We start from the raw sequence: 18,356 nt of genomic DNA on the forward strand, positions 1-18,356 counted from the left end.
CCCTTTCATTAGTTCAAACAACCACATGCCTGGGCAAAAGGGTGGAGTCACTAAGAAAAAAAGGAGTTTCATGACTATCCAAGGCAGCAGGTCATAGGTTCCTCTCTCTTCCCAAACTTCCATCCTTTTCCTCAAAAGCCTATTCTATTCCTACGGACTCTTCAGAAACCCAGAGAACAGTGGGGTCACCAACAGTCAGGAAAGTCTCAGTTCCTTAACTCATTACCTTAGCCTCACTGAAGGAGAGATCCTGAAATAATAAGGTACAGGCTACTTGGGATAATCTGTTTTAATGAAATTGACTATTTATATATGTACAAAACCAACAACAAAAGATATTACAATTTAAGAAAAAAATACAATTGACCATCACTGGTCAAAGAGGGAACCCCGACCCTGTGGCACTCCAACCCCAGATGTGTCATCAAGGGGCTGGAAGAAGTACACTGGGAAAGAGGCATCAAGCTCAGCCCACAAAGGTTTCCTTCCATCCTAGCTAAGGAGAACCACATAATTCAATGCAAGAATTCCCTCTCCTCACCCCCACTTATTCCTGGTGGGGTGGTAGGTAAGAGATAAGGGTGAGGATAGGGAGAAGGGAAGGCAGAGGCAGCAAGAAAGGAAAGTTACAGGGGATGGCACCCTCATTTTGTAATTCCAGAATGGGGGGAGGGAGGAAAAGAGGAAGGAAGGAGGAAGAAAAGGGAGGTAATATTTGTCTGCTTGTCTGTCTCTTGTGTAGGACAGTCCCGCTCCTGCCCATTAGACTCAGTCTGACCCAGGCCAGGGGAGTTTCCAGTGTCGACCTAGTGGTTTGTGCCCTGGAGGGAGACTGGCCATCCAGGAAAGGATTTGGAGAGCTGGAAGGGAGGAACTTGGTCTCCCACCATCAGTAAGACACAGCTCCTGGCTCTCGAGGGGTAGTGAACAGGATATCAGCTTTGGCATTGATGAAGTAGGTAACGATGAGAGAGACAAAGAGGATGCTGAGGCCCACAATCAGGGTGACAAACTATATGGAGGGAGGTCAAGGAGACAAAAGAGACAATCAGAATTAAGAGCAACATGAAAAAGTATGTTTTGGGATAGATTCGTTCTTGCACTTTAATCTCAACTATACTATTAACTACTAAAGCAGAGACACAGGTTTATATTTCTCTGAAAATATTAAATAATTAACTGATCTAGAACCAGAGATGAGATATCATAGGATCACTGATATTGGAGATAGAAGGAAGCTTAATTTAGAACAAGGGTTCTTTAACTAAGGTCCATTAGTTTTCTTTTTAAAAGATATTTTAATAACTATTTCAATATAATTGGTTTCCTTTGTAATCTTATGTATTTTATACATTTAAAAACATTATCCCAAAAAAGGACCCAGAAGGCATCACCAAATTGCTAAAAAGAGCAATAACACAAGAAAAATTAAGAACTCCTGACTTAGGGCAGCTAAGTTGCTCATTGAGAGCCAGGCCTGGAGATAAGAGAACTTAGGTTCAAACCTGGCCTCCTGACTTAAGAGGCATCTCAGACAAAGCCCCTCATTTTCCAAAGGAGTGATCTGAAGCTCAGAGATATAAAGTGATTTGTCCAAGGTCACATTAATAAGTGACCAATCAGGGACTTGAGCCCAAGGCCTCTCGCCTCAAGTTCAGTGCTCTTCCCACACCACAATTCATTCTGTTACTCTTTTGGGACAAAGGTATCTCAAACTCCAAAGACCACCAGCATAATCTCTAAAGAATCTCACTATGGAGGCAAAATGATATAGAGAATGAAATTTCATCTTAAACTAGAACTGAAAATTCTTTCCCAGTTGGATAAGGTGGCCATGGATAGAGATACAAGGGTTGCTGTTAGAGAAAGGAAACAGTGACCTAACTGTTGTTGGAGGTGGGTGATACATTCTCTTCCAAAATGGTACTCTGCCTCCTAAAAGGAAATAGAGTACTCATCTCTTCCTCCAGCCTGCTCTGATTCTCTTGTATTTTTCCAACCCTGGCCCAAGTCCTCAGGTCCTCACCTCGAGCTCCTTGCTAGCTACAAGAAAAATTCGGGCACGGATGTCTTTCCAGCGGCTTTCTGTCCAGGTGGAATATTCAGATGATTCCCACTGCTGCAGCTCAAAAGCAGGAGACACAGCCTTGACAAGTCTTGCTGTGGAGCGCACACACTGAGAGAGTCTATTTGTCCCACTGGGGTCCATGGGGCCTTGTACCCATGCATACTCATACAGCTACACACAGAACAAGATTCCATATCTGAATCCATCATGCCTTTTGACCTTTATACCAGACTTTCCCTCTGAACAGCCAATAGCCTAGATAGCCTCATTCCCCCCCTCCCCCTTACCACTTGGGTCAATTTAGGAGTTGATCATGGTCTATAATATAGACTCTCTCTATATATATGATATAGACTCTATATCAATCCTTCTAACAACCCAATTCAACTCCCTTGGTCCAATATCAGAAATAGAGGTTCATTTTTCCAAAGAGAAACACCTTCACAGCATCCCTCTACCCCCAGACTCACATCTTTGTTTGCATCTTGAGTCTTCTTTGGGTCTTGGCACTCCTCCCGGGTAAGATTGACCACAGTGCCAGTCAAGTTTGCCAGCACATACTGCACCACATAGGTAGTGTTGATGGGACTGGAGACAGCAATGTAATGCTGGAGGGGCCCATCTCCTGATTGGGGGTTGGAGGGTTGGGTGGGAGTAGTAAGAAACAGGAAAAAGGAGGTATATAAGGAAGAGGCAAGAACAGACACAGGCCAGAAAATGAAAAGACAGAAAAAAAAAAGGGGGTTAAGGAAGAGGGAAAAAGCAAAGAAGGGAAACAGTATTGGAGAGGGAGAAAATGGAATCAAGGCTAAAGCAACTGAAATGACTCCACCTCCCTTGTCCCCACTCTCTTTGCTCAAAAGTTTCATCCTTGCTTCTGCAGCTTACCCAGGAAGACCTTCAGATCCTGCTTGATAACTGACTGGAACCACGAGTTATTGGCTTTAACCAGGAACCCATAAAGCAAGCGAGAAACCTGGGATCAAGGAAGAGAGGGGGTCCCATCAGCTTAATTCCAGATATGGGTATGGGCAAGGGATGGGGAAATCAGAAAATTTATCATTAGGTCTAAAGAAAAGAAGACAAGAAGAAGCCTGGTCAGATGGATTCTAGAACTAGAAAGTGGCTCGCACATAAGAAATGGGAATGAGGTCTTTATGGATACTCCCTAAGGAAATGTGTCATGAGTCCTTATTGGCAGAAGCCAGACCATCTGAATCCTGAGACTCTGGGGAAACATGCAGGGGGTGGTGAGGGACAGGGGGCAGCCTGCTGTGTAAACACACCGAGACAGAAGGGAGGGATAGGAGAGCCCTGGTACCTTGCCAGGACTAGAGCCCCATCTGCTCTTACCGTTTTTGGATCAGCCTCAACAGCGGTGTAGTTGGTTCCCCCTGCTAGCTGGTATAGTGCACGGCCTAGCACTGTGGCCACAGCTGCCAAGGACTGGGGAAGGTTGAAAGGAGAAATGGGGAGGCCAATCTCAGGCAAAACTTACCTTTCCTTTCTTCCCTTCTCTACCTATACCCCACCCAAGCATTGATATCTTACTTCATCTTCAACCCAAATCATGTGCTCTCTCCCCACTATGTCCAAATGCCTTATTCCAGCAGTGGTTCTTTCCATCCCCTTATCTACAGACATACCAGGTTCTTAATATTCACCAAAATGTCACCTGGCTCCTTCAAAGCCCTCTCAGAGTTGGGTTACCTTGGCTGTGTCAGTCACAAAATCCATGGCCTCGTCAGGCTTCAGGCTTGCAGGATACTTCAGACCAATATTATCTGGGGTATCATAGATGCTCTGGTAATACCTGCCAGGAGGGACCAGAATGAGTGTAGATGTCAAGTCCTTGTCCCTCAACTCTCCCGTGACTCAATGCCTAAATATTTCGCTTTTCATCCCCCTTGGGGGAGATGTATTGACATATAAGGTCAGTTTGCTGAAGACAGGGAGAAGATATAATAGGCTAACAGTCCAGCAAGAGGAGTTTTAGGGAAACATAAACGATTTCCTGATAGTTATGGCTGGAAGACTTAGGAATGGGCAAACGGGCAATTTGGAAGATGGACAAGAACCTGTCAACCTGAGAATCTAGAATTAATAGAATGCTATAGAAAAATTTGTTTATAATCATGTGAACTTCAAGTTTATGAAGGACCTCTAGCCATCACTCTTAGTAAAAGCCCTAGTCTACCCACAGAACTACATAACCTGATAAACACACTGAAAATATATACCCATGCAGAGATAAACTCTCAATCCATAGAGTGAATAGGGATAATGAAAGTGATTTGAATTTAATTTACTCTTCACTAATCTTGACCCTGAGTAAGTGGACACAGGTACTCCTGGCTACAATGGGCTCCCCATCTGAGAGGGCTCTGGGCCTAACTCATTTTCCTTTGCCCAATTTGACCTGTTGTAGGAAGGTAGTTTGGAGAGAGACTCAAAGTTGAGAGAAAAGAGCCCATCTCCATAAGCTTCATGCTTAGCAAGTTGTAGTCCCATTTGCAACCAAGTGTTGCAGTGGATATTGAGTAATAATAATAATAATAACAATAACAATAATAGGGGGCAGGGAGGGAAGCCATATTAACTACCTCTGCTTCCCTCCCAGTTGTGAAGAACTCTTTCCCAATCTTCAGTACCACTCAGACAGCCCCCTATTTACTGTCCCTCCCCCAAATCACTCCACAGTGCTCCTGCTTGGGCTGCTGCCCTCTGCTGGCCACAGACCTTTTTGAGAGCCTGGTTGAAATACTGCCTTAAGGAGTAGGAATGTGCACCTAAAATGGCAGGGAGGATTAGCAAGATCTTTAGAGAAAGGTGCCAGAAAGAACTTTACAACTCAGAGAGAAGGGCTGGGTGGGAGAGCCCTGGGACCATGTCAGGGATGGAGCCTACTAAACTGGGGGCTGGGGGAGGGGATTTGAGTCAACCTGAGCATTGAGTTTAGAGGACCACATGAAAGGAAAAAAACAGTTGATCTCTCCCAAGCAAAGAAGGCCAAATTATCTTCCTCTTTTCTTGGGTCCCTGAATTCAGAGCTACTTCTCAAAGTGGAAAACAGGGCAAGGGGCACTGGATACCTGTTGGAAAAGGAATGAGAGTAATCAGTAAGCACAACCCCAGAGATGTTTTGGCCACGGAGAAACCTCTGCAGCGAGGATGGTGGAAGAGAACGTGGTGGGCTCACATCTTTCATTGTCACATTAGGGACACCAATGCTGCTGTTCCTCAAAATAGTCAGGAGATTCTGGACCTAGAGAGGTGATGTGAGAGGCAGAACAGAAGGGGAAAGATGCACAGGTTAGTAAGAATCATGGAATCTGAACAATGAAAAAGACCTCTGAAGCCAAGTCTAATCATGCTTGAGCAGGAAGAGAGAAAGGAAAAGCAGGACCTCCTGAAAGTTTCTTAAACTACCATATGGCCTAAGCTTAGATAGTTCTTACTTTGCTGCAATTCAATGTCCAGACATGATGGTAGGCATGGTCAAGGCCATTCTAGGTCTGAATTCCTCTAGCCTCTTGGGGCCAAGGCATTCTGAGTATCTTTCCATTTTACATAGAAAGAAACTGAGATGCAGAAAGAAGGAAAGAACTTTTTCTGAGTCAGAGGCAGAGGGCCAAGAATGAAACCCAAGCACATTTGCTTCTAGGCTGAGGGTTTCAATTATTACCTTTATCAAACCTTTATTGAGCACCTACTATGTGTTAAATTCTATACTAATTCATGAGGATTCAGACTCAGTCCTCAATCTTGAGTGGCTTATTATTAGTCTGGAAAACAGGATCCAAAAATCAAAATATAAAAACTAGGAAGAATATGCTAAATGCCAAGTGAGAGGCAAAGACTATAGGTAGGAATTCATAGGAAAGTGACCTATAATTGAACCAATCACGAAAAACCCCAAGGCAATGGGATTTGAACCACTCTTAGAAAGAAAGGTAGGATTTACATAAACTAGGAGAATAGGGAAGCAATTTCAAGCAGGATAACTCACATCTAACCTTGCTCCAACTTTGAGATAAGGGAGTTTTGGGGGCTGGATACTTAGAGAAATAATAAGAGAAGGAAATGAAAAGCTCATCAAAGAGGGAATAGGAGAGATCCACCCCCCTCCTCTCCTAGGTAGTCCTATACTACTGAAACATGTTAAATATTCTCCCCAGGGCTTGAAATTAGCAGGTAATCAATCAACAAGTATTTATTAAGGCCCTACTGTGTGAGCCAGGCACTATGCTAGGATAGAAATACCATGAAATGAAACAAGCTCTAATCACAAGATGCTTATATACTAATAGAAGGAAATAAGAAGTACATATATAAATATATACAGCATAAATATATACAAAGTAATTAAAGACAAGGGAGTCTGGAAGAGAGGAAGCCAGCAGTTAAGAGATGAAGAAAGGCTTCACAAAGAAACATAGTATTCTGTCTTTATCCTCCTCTCAACCTAAGGCTCTCTGGGTAAGTTACATGAGCAAGGAATGGAAGATGATTACCTCAGTACGAATGGATTCATCTCTCTGAGACATAGGGTCTGTATGCATCCACAAGTCGGAAGAATTCCGTAAGGCTACCTATGGACAAAGAACAGGAATCAGCAGCAAAACTGAGCCCTCTTAGCTCAGGACCCCTCCCTGGGGGAGAAGAGATAGATGCCAGATTAGGGGAACTGAAGAAAAATTCAAGAGACAAAGGATCAGAGGGAAGAGGCAAAACTTGAGGGAGATGGGAAATGGGGAGAGGAAACAAAAGGATGGGAGTGGGTAAGAAAAGCAAGTCACATACCTGTCCAAGTTCCACAAATGAATGTATATTCTCCAACTGGACAGGAAATTTGCCCTTTTCCATGTCATACACCATTCGTGAGCTACCAATGTAGTCAAAAGTCTCCTGTGAAAAAAATGGGAAAGAATGAGAATTGTATCATTGAGATGAGGCAGCCAAAGAGAGTACAAATGATCATAGCACCAGTTTGTTCCTCAAGCTAGAGGCTTGCATCATCCCAACCCAGGGTCAACTGCCACAGCAACGAGACTCTGAAGCTGCCCACATATCGGCTCTGTTGGAAGAATTATGGCCCCACCTTGGATGGGTCCCAGGACAAGAGCCCAGTAAATGAGAGGCAGCCATAGGGGAGACCTTAGGGGAACATCAGCTGTGAAGCACCTACTTTTTCTCCCCCTCTCTCCTCAATGCCTCTGCCCTAGCTGTTGCTACCACCACATTCTATAGCCAAGATCTAGCATTAGCATCAAGAAGCCAGCAAAGACACTGAATTTGGAGGGGTGGGGAGAAATACTGTAATATCAAGTTTGCCAATATTCAATGAGAATCTCCAATGAAAAGACCAAAACCACCTGACAACACGAGGGGCTTGAAGAAGGGGGGTAGCAAAGAAGAGCAGAGGCAAAGGAGAAAAGAGATGAAGCCATTCAAATCTAAGATGAGATGGAAAAGTGTGCCAAGTTCCCAAGTGGCTCCCAAGCTGATCTGCCCTTTGAGTAGGCACATACCAATTCTATGAAGGACTGATATGCCTCAGCAACTATCTGGTGAATGACATCAGAACATGGGAGCAGGGCTTTCATGCCCTCCCTAGTCAAAACTCAAATGCTTTAGAACACAAGCCATTTTACCAATCAGGGCCCTCACCCCTTGGAAGAAGACAAACATAACATTCCGGGGCAGAGTTGCCACATCTGGTGCCTTCTGCAGTGCTTCAGCTGCAGCCAGCTGGGTGACGAAAGAACCAACAGCACTCTCAGCCCCAGGAGCCACATTCCAGAAGAATGATCGACTGTCCAACTGGATATAGCAAAAAGAAAGGAGAGAGAAGGGAAGCTGTTAGTAGCATGCCTTCCCCAAGCTATGAAAAGTTCCCAATTAAGTGCCATAAACCCTATCTTCTACTCAAGAGGAAATATATCTTTGTGCTAAGAATAAAACCAATAATTCTACTGAATGGCTCCATCTTTTAAGCAAGACATTGCCTCTTTTAAATGCCCTGACTCATCTAGGTCCCTACTGCAACTGTCCTGTGGTATTAAAGCCTGACATTTTTGAGAGAAGTCTGTACCATGCCAATCAACTCCATCTTACCTGATAATAGATATAGCTCCCCCTTCCCACACTTAATGGCATCTAGACCGGCACCAACCTTGGTGGCAGCGATGATGACCTTGTCCCCAGGCTCTAACGTCCCAGATATATTCAAAGGATTCAATGTATTCCACACGTTGAAGTCAGCCAGGGGGTCACAGACAACTTCTGGAGAGGACAGAGATTATCTGGGATGGGGAGGTGGGGCATAAAGGAAACAGGGAAGGCTCCTTTGACCAGATCCTCCATCTCTTCCTGGTCTTTTTCTCTGCCACACACCACCCTCTACTGTCTTGCCACCATTGTAGAAAATGTATAAAGCATGCAAAATGGTTGTGGAATTACTGATATATTGGTTAGAGCTCCTGAGCACTGTACCATATCATCGTCTGAGGAAGTCTTCCAGGAATACAACCTTACCAGACTAGGGTTGTTTTCCTTTTGATCACTCCTGTGCCCTAATACCTTCTGCTAATGCCATGAATACCCCTACCCCTAGGCCCCAGACTCACCTGGGTTGATGCTGAATGTGCTTTGGATGGCACTACGCCGCATGCAGGTGACTGTGCTGGTGACAGCATGCATGTGTGAGAAAAGCTGCATTGCACACAGTGGGTAGGTAGGGGCAGATCCATTCACTCCCCGGTTGTGATCCCAATAGCACTAGAGGAAAGAGAACCATTGAAATAAAGGGTCAGAACTAGTGAACTATTCCAAAGACCTCCTCCTCTGTTTCACATGAAAAGTACTCTTGCATGCACCACTTAGGAAAGTCTCCAAAATGCTAGCCTGGGCCAGGAAACTTTGTCATTATTACTGCTGGGTGCCAAAGGTTACTGGCTTAATGTGGCTAGACTCACATAGTTTTCCCAGCTTAACTCAGAGACCTCTGCTTTATTATATCCTAATGGGCTTCTTCTATCTAAGAATATGCCCCCAATTCCTATCCAACATTAAGTAAGACAGTAGGGATTATCTAGAGTGAAAAAGGACAGGAAGGACAGGAAGCACACACTTTTAGGCATTTCTCAGGGTATTCTATAGCATAAAAAAATCCAAAAATTCAACATTTATTAAGCATCCACAGTATGGTAGGCACTAAGGGAAATACAAACTTTATATAAAATACAATTCTCTGCAGATGGGAGAATGCTTATGTTCTCTGTATGCTCTTTTCTCAAGCCAAACAGAAATGCAAGAAGGAGGGAGAGGAAAAGAAACAGATTGTTACCTGCTTGATAACCTGTGTTTCATTCTCATCTTCTAGCAGAAAGATGGGGAAGTCAAAATCTTCATAGGCTAACCCATTGCCTAGCTGGTTCCAATTTCCTTCTTTGCAATGGGCATACTCTGACCCATAAGAGTTAGAGTAGATACCTGAGAGGAAGAGGAATCCAGAACTGAAGAGTGTGGCATGTAATACAAAATGAATATACCTTGAGAGCCTAGTGTTTACAGGAGCTGGCACAGTTCCCAGAGAGGAACCATGTTATCCATCTTGAAATCTGAGTGTCTTGGGAATGGGGTGGATGGAAAGGATGAGGCAATATCTTCTATGGTGTAGCTCAGTGATGGGAAAACTACGGCCCACAGGGCAGATGTGGACCCCTGAAACGTTCTATTCTGCTGCAGGACATTATTCCTAATCTGACAAATACAATGAGTAGGATACAATACAATGAAACTTCGAAAGAGTTGCCTTAGAAACAAGCTGACAGATGAGCATTTCCTTTCCTTTGGCTCCCTCTTTAAAAGTTTGCCCATCATTGGTGTAGATGGTCATTTAGGTGAATACATACACACATATCTAGCACACCACATTTCTCATGATCATATACACATAAACACTCATATGCATTCCCTTTAAAGATCCTCTTGGGGGCAACAAATGACCAAGTCAATGGCATTCAAATAATAAGCCATGGGTGGTAGTGCCTGGCTTTTCAGGGCTCTTACCAAACCCATCATTAGGGCACTCAAGGCTGGGAGAGAAACCATCTTCAGGACTGGGTTTGGCAAGAGCCACAGCAAGACCAGAGATTCGTAGGGTTCCCTTCAGCTTCTCCATCACTTTCCTATAACAAGAAGAAATATTGGGATAGAGGAAGAGAAAAAAAAAATGTCAGACAGTCCAACATCCTTGACTCTCTTCCTATGAAGAGTTAAAAATATCTGACTGGAGAGTTAAGCCATATCTTTCCTCACTTAGCCCTATTGTGGGATCTCTGATTCTAAACCTAATCCCAGCTTCTCTGGACTCTGGATAATGCTGGCTGCTATCCCTCTACCCAAACAGTCCTCAGCCAGATGACAGATCTATTTTCTGGATCACTGAAAATGTTCTTTTAAAATCTTTAACATTTTCCAAAAGGAGCCAATACCAGGGAAGTCAAGGGTAGTACCCATCTTTCAAAGCTGGGAGGGGACTCATATTTTCCTCTGCTTGTTCACCTTTTCCAGGAATGCACACCCAGACCTCACCTTGTAAAAAGGTTGCCTTCCAGTAGTACCATGTAAGGTGGGTTAGGGCCTTCAGTTAATACCCACTCCAGGTCTTCCTCCTCTTCGACTACATGGATTACTCCTGTGTCCCCACTAATGGAAGCTGCAAGGACCAGACGGAACAAAGTAAAGATTTATTTATTTAGGATTTATTCTATTGACCCTATTTCACTGGGCAAGCATGCACTGAAACTTCTAAAAGTGTGGGGAAATCAAACTATCTTTAAGCTAATATTTAGTAGCTAGATCATTCTAACTTCATCTGAAAGTTGACAGGAATAAGGAAGAAAAAGGATTGTCTGCTAGATATGTGGATGAAGTGGTCATGGGAATCAGTGAAATGATAGCTAGCTATAGTCCTCACTACCTCATTCATCTTTGCTTTATCTACACTTAACTATCTTACTTAAAACACCCAAAATTCACAAGCCTATATCTATTAAATGAAATTATATCAACAGATCAACAAATATTTACTAAGTGTATACTACGTGCCAGGTAGATGCTAGGTGCTAGAGATATAAGTAAAAAAGAAAAAAAGACAATCCTTATAAGTGAGGAGCTTACATTCTAATGGGAGAAATGTGTATACATATAAAGCTTAATATATACAAAGTAGCTAAAAAAAACAACAAGGTAGTTTGGGAGGGATAGCATTAACAGTTAGAGGATGGAGGAAAATCAGAAAAGATTTCATGCAAAAGATGGTGTCTGGGAGCAGTTAGGTAGCTCAGTGGATAGTCGACTAGGCCTGGAGAAAGCAGTAGACACTTTTAAGCTGTGTGACCCTTGGGTAAGCCACCTAACCCCCAATTGCCTGCCACTCTTCTGTCTTGGAACCAATTGTATCAATTCTAAGACAGAAAGTAAGGGTTTTTTTTTTTTTTAATGGTATCTGAGCTGAGTCTTAGAGGAAGAGAGAGATGCTCTGAATTGAAGTAAAGAGAACATTCCAGGAATGTATCGTAGCCACTTCAACAGCTGGGAGATGGAGAGTCAGAGTGTTTGGAGAAGATAGAGAGAATAAAGTCTAGTGTGTCTGGTTCAAAGTTTTATTTTGGCAACAGTGTGAAGAATGGACTTGAAAGACTTGAATGAGGGAGACAGACAATCAGGAGACTGTTGACAATCAGGAGACTGTTGAAATAAACTAGGAGAGAAGTGACAAGAGCCTGAACTAAGATAGTAGCTGTGTGAGTGGAAAGAAGGATCAGATACATGAAATGTGAAAATAGAAATGGTAATAAGATTTAGCAACTGACTGGATATATGGGTAAGGGAGAACAAGGAATTGAGGATAATGCCAAAGTTACAAGCCTGCAAGACTAAAATGATGGTTATGCTTTCTATAGGAATAAGAAAGTATTTTTTTTTAGAAATAAGGAAGTCTGGAAGAAAGGAGGTTTGAGGCAAAATGCATTGAGTTCTGGATATGTCAAATTTGAGATATTTCAAGGACATCCAGTCCTGGGGGTTGTAAACTTTTAAAACTTGTTTGATAACTATTTCAATATAACTGGTTTCCCCTGTAATCTTTTTTATTTAAAACCATTATTCTGAGGAATCCATAGGTTCCACTAGACTACCAAAGGGTCTATGACTCAAAAAAGGTTAATAACTCATGGTATTTAAAGAAATGAGAAGAGGCCTAGGGCATAACCATGGAAATGTGTACAATAAGGGGCATTAAAAAGGATGATGTGCCAACAAAGGAGAATAAGAAGAAGCAGACAAGAGACCCAGGAGAGAAAAAAGTTATGAAAACCAAGAGAGTAGTTATATAGGAGGAGAAGGGAGTGAAATGTAGCAGAAGATTTAAGAAGAATTAAGACTGAGAGAAGATCACCAGATTTGACCATATATATTCAGTGTTTGTGCTTCTAGCTCCTAGATTCTTGCTCTAGTTTTTCCTTTGTAACTCAGTCACTTAGGCCCTTATGCCTCAGGTGTCTCAATGGGAACAACTATACTTGCTCCTGGTGTGCCTCAAGTGAGGATTAATCGAGAATGTTGGGATTTCTGGGCAACTGGTTTAGTAATCCCTTAGTAGAGACACTTTTGTAGAGATAACCCCAAATCTCCCAGTGACCCACATATATACACCTCAATTTCCCCTAATGTCTCCTTCCTATTTAATGGATACTGGATACTTCATTCAAACATTATTGCTCTGAAATATGGAATATCAGTGATTGGCATACACAGAATAAAATCATGAGTTCTCATGCAGTTTCATATTTAGCTGCTAGCTTATCTCTCTCCTAGAATCTAGTTTGGGGACCTGAAAGAATAGTTGGACATGAAAGAAAGAAACTGCTTGGTAAATAATGAACACTTGGAAAAAGTTCTGTGTTTGAAACAACTTTACCAACATCTGAAAACATGGCAGACAAAAGAAGCCAAACTGAGGCCCCTTGTGGCCTGCAAAACCATAGTGCTGTAGAACCAAGCTAAAATATAACTAGAACATAGTAAACTCATTACGATACAGATAATGTTAATATGTGGTTTTCAAAGTCAATATGTAAGCTATGGTTCATTTTCTGATTGAGTTTGACACCTCTACGGTAGACCATTGTAGTTGCACTATATGTAACAACTTGGGGAGAAAAAAAAAGGACCCTGGCTATGAAAAATTAATAACTCTTACATTAATGAAGCCTGGGGAAAAGAAAAGTGATGAAAAACCTAGATTCTAGTCTGTGGAGCATTCCTGGACCATTATACGACCTTAAACAATTCGCTTAAATTCTCTGGGAAATCAATGACAATCAGTTGGTCTGCTCTCTCCACCCATCTCACCCTATAGGAACAGAATGTATGAAAAAGAAACCCATACAACAACCCTTTGAGCTCCCTAGGGAAAGGAGTCCAATAAACACAAGGCATTGTTATCAGTAAAATAACACCCTGTCTCACCATTTCCCCAGAGGATTATCATGTTAGCAACTCCAATTAAAAAGGGTGTAGCTTGGTTCAGAGGTGGATGAACTTGAAGAGAGACTTAGACCTACCTAGACTGAAAAGAAAAAAATTTTCTAATGAGAAAACAGCCTAAATCTTGCTCCTCCTCCTTTCAGTATCGGTGTTCAGCTTTGCTTATAAGACCATGCTTTCTTTAACTGCTAAACTTATCTTTATGAATTGAAAATGCTTCCATGGATACTCTCACTGAACTTCAAATCCTCCACCGAAGAAAAGAAAGAAGAGGGGTCATTTTTTAAAGAGGGATAATTTTTGCAGAAAGAATAGAACCCAAATCTCAGAGAAGTGAAATAATTTGTTCAGTGACATAATATTTAAGAGTTTCTTACCAGACTCTCTGCTAGAATTCATCATTAAAAAAAAAATCTAACTTCCTATTTCTTTTTTAATTCTTACCTTCTGTCTTAGAACCAATTGGTTCCAAGGCAGAAGACTAGCAAGGGGTAGGTAATGGGGCTAAGTGACTTGTCCAGAGTCACACAGCAGTGTCTGAGACCAAATTTGAACTTATGCTCTCCTGTTTCTAGGCTTAGCTCTCAATCCCCTAAACCACCTGGCTATACCTTAACTTTCTATTTCAAGAGGAAATGGGATGTGTAGAATAGGTACTATTGGTGGAATGAGAATCACATCATAAGACTACAGGAGTCAATCAACCCATTCTCTCCTGAAATGTTCTTTTATATAGGACTTATTACTACATTCATTTTTCCTAATAACAAGAAGATTCATGATTTTACTGATTCCCATAAATAACTACTAATTAGCATTCTCAGAGTTTCTTCCTTATCAAATAACTCATTGCTTCTCAGAAGAATATCTCAGACTGTACACTACACAAGCAATCAAAAGATCATAGATCTAGACCTAGAAGGAAATTCAGAGGCCATTCAGATTATTAATTGCCAAGTGCTAGGTACTGTCCTAAGCACTTTTTTTTTTAAATTTTTTTTTAAACCCTTGTACTTTGGTGTATTGTCTCATAGGTGGAAGATTGGTAAGGGTGGGCAATGGGGGTCAAGTGACTTGCCCAGGGTCACACAGCTGGGAAGTGGCTGAGGCCAGGTTTGAACCTAGGACCTCCTGTCTCTAGGCCTGACTCTCACTCCACTGAGCTACCCAGCTGCCCTGTCCTAAGCACTTTTGAAATAAAAATTTAAGCAAGAAAGAAAGTTATTGTCTTTAAGAAGCTTACATTCTATTCTGAAATATATGAAGAATTAAATCAAATTTATAATACAAGTCATTCCCCAATAAACAAATGGTCAAAGGATAAGAATAGGCGTTTTTCAGATGAAGAAATCAAAACTATCAATAATCCCATGAAAAAAATGTTCTAAATGCCACTTGATTAGAGAAATGCAAATTAAAACAATCTGAGGTAGCATCTCACGACTATCAGATTGGCTAAAATGACAGTAAAGGAAAATGATAAATGTTGGAGAGGATGTGGCAAAATTGGGAAAAGGGAAGGGAGGAAGAGAGATAAGTTTGATCATATAGCTTGGGAAAACTTGTGTAGAAATTTGTTAGAACATGTAATAAATTAATTAGTCAAAAAAAAGAAGAGGAAGCTTACATTCTAGTCCAAATTCCTCATTTTACAGAAGAGGAAACTGAAACCCAAGCAGATTACATGACTTATTTAAAGCAAGCAACAGGGTGGGATTTGAACTGAGGTCTTCTATTTCTGAGCCAGTATTCTTTCTATTGAAGCATACTTGCATGCAACAGACATAAACTATTTTCAAAAGAAGAAATAAAAGCTATTTATAACCACTTAGAAATGTACAATGTCATTAATTATCAGGAAAAAAAAGGCAAGTTAAGAGAATCCTCAAGTACTATCTCACAAGCACCAAGGAGCAAAGATGTTAAAAGAAGAGAAAACTCATCCTTGTAAGGGTTATAGGAAGATAGGCATGATCATTTCATTGATACTGGAGTTAGGAGTTGGAAAAGTCTGGAATCATATAAGAAATTATTAGATTGTTCACTCCCTTTAACCCAGATATTTAGAGGGCCTATATCCCAAGAAGCTTAATGACAGCAAGAAAAGACCTATATTAAAAAAGTTTACAACAAGATTTGTGATAACAGAGAACTAAAAACAAAATATGTTCCCAACAACTGAATAGGTGAATAAATTATGACCTGTGAATTTAATGTTAGCAAGCATTAAAGAATGACAAATGTGAAGAATTCAGAGAAATGCAGGAAAACATGAAGTAAATCAGAGGCAAAAGGCAGATTATCAATACATAGATATAAAAAGAAAAAATCTTTATATATATAGATTATCTATTTATAGCAACAATAATGATGTCATTAATATTAGTATGGTATGGTAAAGGTCTGATAAAAAACTGGTCCATCAGTACTATAAAAAGTTAAGACACTTCTCTTCCTTTAGAAAAAATCAACAACTTGTTAGTTCTAGGAGGGGGAGGGAAGAAGGAAGGGAGATGATACTGATCATATAACTAGAAACTATGGAAATTTGTTATCAAAATACAGGATTTTGAAATATCAATCTTTTGGGGGGGGAATATACTTTGTAAAAGGATTTGCTTAGCTGTTTATTGGGAAGCATTTGTTGTGTCAAAACACAATATATCAGTAAAATTATTTTTTTAAAAAGATCAATATAGGGGGCAGCTACATAGCTCAATAGATTGATAGCCAGGCCTGCAGATGGGAAGTCCTGGGTTCAATTCTGGCCTCAGATATTTCCCAGTTGTGTGACCCTGGGCAAGTCACTTACACCCTCCACACACACACCCACACTGCCTAGCCCTTACTACTCTTCAGCTTTGGAACCAATACACAATATTGATTCTAAGACAGAAGGTAAGGGGGGGAAAAAGGGACCAACATGTGTGATAACACTGATTTCCCTTCTTTCCTATTCTTACCAGCTTTTCTGCTACCAGCAATTAACATGTAGTGTACCTAATACAGAGGCTGGAATACTGAGAATATTAAAGCACGAATCTTCAACTTACACTGGCAACCAATCTGGTGAGTGGCATTGAGCAGGCGGACACAGGGAGCCGTTCTGTTCAAAGGGATGTAGATCTTCCTCTCCACAGAATTTGCTTGGCACAAACCTGAAGAGAAAGCAACAGGTGTAAAAAAGAAGCTTAAAAAAGGAGGTACAGTTCCCTCACTCATCTCAGCAAGGAGGTGACAAGAGGTCAGTATATGTTAGCTGGAAAAATCTTGGGATGGGAAACTTTTAGCTTCATTCTAGCTTTATCAGTGTCCCTAACCTATCTTGTCACATTAAGCAAATGGCTCACCCTTTCTGAGCTCAGTTTTATTATCTTTAAAATGAATTATATTCACTTCATATTTCCATTTAGATCCAAGATGGTACCTACTCTATTCACCCCTTCTTCCAAAACCACTATTAGAAACTCAAAAGGATTATTACAAATCCTGGTAGTCCTACTGTTCCCCAGGTAAGGGAAAATATGGTCAAAGGAAGCCCTGCATGTGGACTACTGATTAATTTTTAAGAGCTCAAATTCCATCTTTCTCTATATTACACATACAACTGTCAGATTCAGCTTACAATTACACCTAATGCAATAGTCAGTCGTGTGAGTGAGTGTGGGGGTTCTTCCTTCTCTGAAGATTCCGAAGGACAAGAGCTCCCAACATTTGGGTTGGTGAAGGACCAGTGTCTGCTTGAGAAAGTGAGGAGAGCAGGAAGACCTTTTAGGAACCCCACAAGGTGAACAATCCTACACGAAAAGCAAATCTTTGTAAGCAAACACCTGCTGCAGCACCTCCCTTACCCAAGAAAAAACAAACCCTCAAAACTTCAGGCTCCTGGAAACATTGCCTCGAAGTTATGAATAGTTAAGGAATGCATTAAGTCTGTCCCAATTTACTTGATAGAAGAAACTGAGGCACAGTGATAGGAACGAGCCTCATCCCAGTATCAACAAGAGGACTACCCCAGGAAGCCTAACTAAGCAGGGTAGGAGGTGGTGGCCTCAGATAATGCAGCCCTTCCGACCTGAGGGCGGGACGCTTGGAGGGCTGCTTCGGGGCGGGTTGGGGGCTTTAAATACTCCAGAAGGGCGGAACTTGTGTCGGGGGAACTCGGAGTAGGGGGGTTTAGGAGTCGGCGGGACGGAGGACCCGAGAGCAGACAAGGGCGCCTGAGCGGTTTCAGAGTGAGGGAAGTTCTCGCAAAGAGGACCTTGGGGCTCTGGGAAGCGGGGAGGGCTCACCTGCCAGCAGAGGAACAAAGCAAAGGAGAAGGCAGGCTCGCCGGCCCCCGGAGGCGAGTCCTCTGCCACCCCCAGCAGTGGCCATCTTGCCTCTCCGGGCCGCTTCCGCCTCCTGCCCCTTCCAGCCTGATAGGAGCCTCTCTAGGCCGCTCGACTCCCTGTCTCTGTAGCCTTCATGCGGAAGTGCGTTAGGCGTAGGACGCTTCCGGCTGCGGCTGTGGGGCGGTGCTGACGTGGAGGAGACCCGGTGGAGTCCGGCTGCCGCAGGAGTCGAAGTCGGGGCTGGGGTTAGGGCAGGTGACAATGCTGACCAAATTCGAGACCAAGAGCGCGCGAGTCAAAGGTGGGGAGGAAGGGAAGGACGAGGGTCCCAGGAACGGGGTGGAGGTGTGGCGGCTGATGGGACGCTTTCTCCTGAGGTGGGGGGAAGGGGAGGAAGA

At 42.2% G+C, this 18,356-nt stretch overlaps 2 protein-coding genes across 3 annotated transcripts in view; one reads left to right on the forward strand and one right to left on the reverse strand.

Annotated features, from left to right (window-relative positions):
• Positions 1-274: 274 nt before the first annotated feature.
• On the reverse strand, positions 275-18,091 carry NCSTN (nicastrin; the record flags this gene model as incomplete). The annotated part of the gene is made up of 17 exons (XM_044674997.1): positions 275-1,012; positions 2,027-2,239; positions 2,539-2,693; positions 2,957-3,044; positions 3,422-3,514; positions 3,779-3,881; positions 5,161-5,333; positions 6,583-6,660; positions 6,872-6,976; positions 7,739-7,891; positions 8,244-8,353; positions 8,698-8,848; positions 9,417-9,562; positions 10,142-10,260; positions 10,667-10,790; positions 16,678-16,782; positions 17,917-18,091. Coding segments are annotated over 17 exons (2,214 nt in total), but the record flags the coding sequence as incomplete, so codon positions are not given.
• A 53-nt stretch (positions 18,092-18,144) lies between these two features.
• Positions 18,145-18,356, forward strand: part of COPA (COPI coat complex subunit alpha) — a 42,262-nt gene continuing 42,050 nt past the window's right edge. For both annotated transcript variants that reach the window (XM_044676531.1, XM_044676532.1), the window contains exon 1: positions 18,145-18,259. In XM_044676531.1, coding sequence (XP_044532466.1) covers positions 18,220-18,259 — 40 coding nt within the window. In that variant the 5' untranslated portion in view covers positions 18,145-18,219. The remainder of the gene's footprint in view (positions 18,260-18,356) is intronic.

The sequence above is a fragment of the Gracilinanus agilis genome, chromosome 4 (genome assembly GCF_016433145.1).
Source record: "Gracilinanus agilis isolate LMUSP501 chromosome 4, AgileGrace, whole genome shotgun sequence".
In the NCBI taxonomy this organism is placed as follows: domain Eukaryota; kingdom Metazoa; phylum Chordata; class Mammalia; order Didelphimorphia; family Didelphidae; genus Gracilinanus; species Gracilinanus agilis.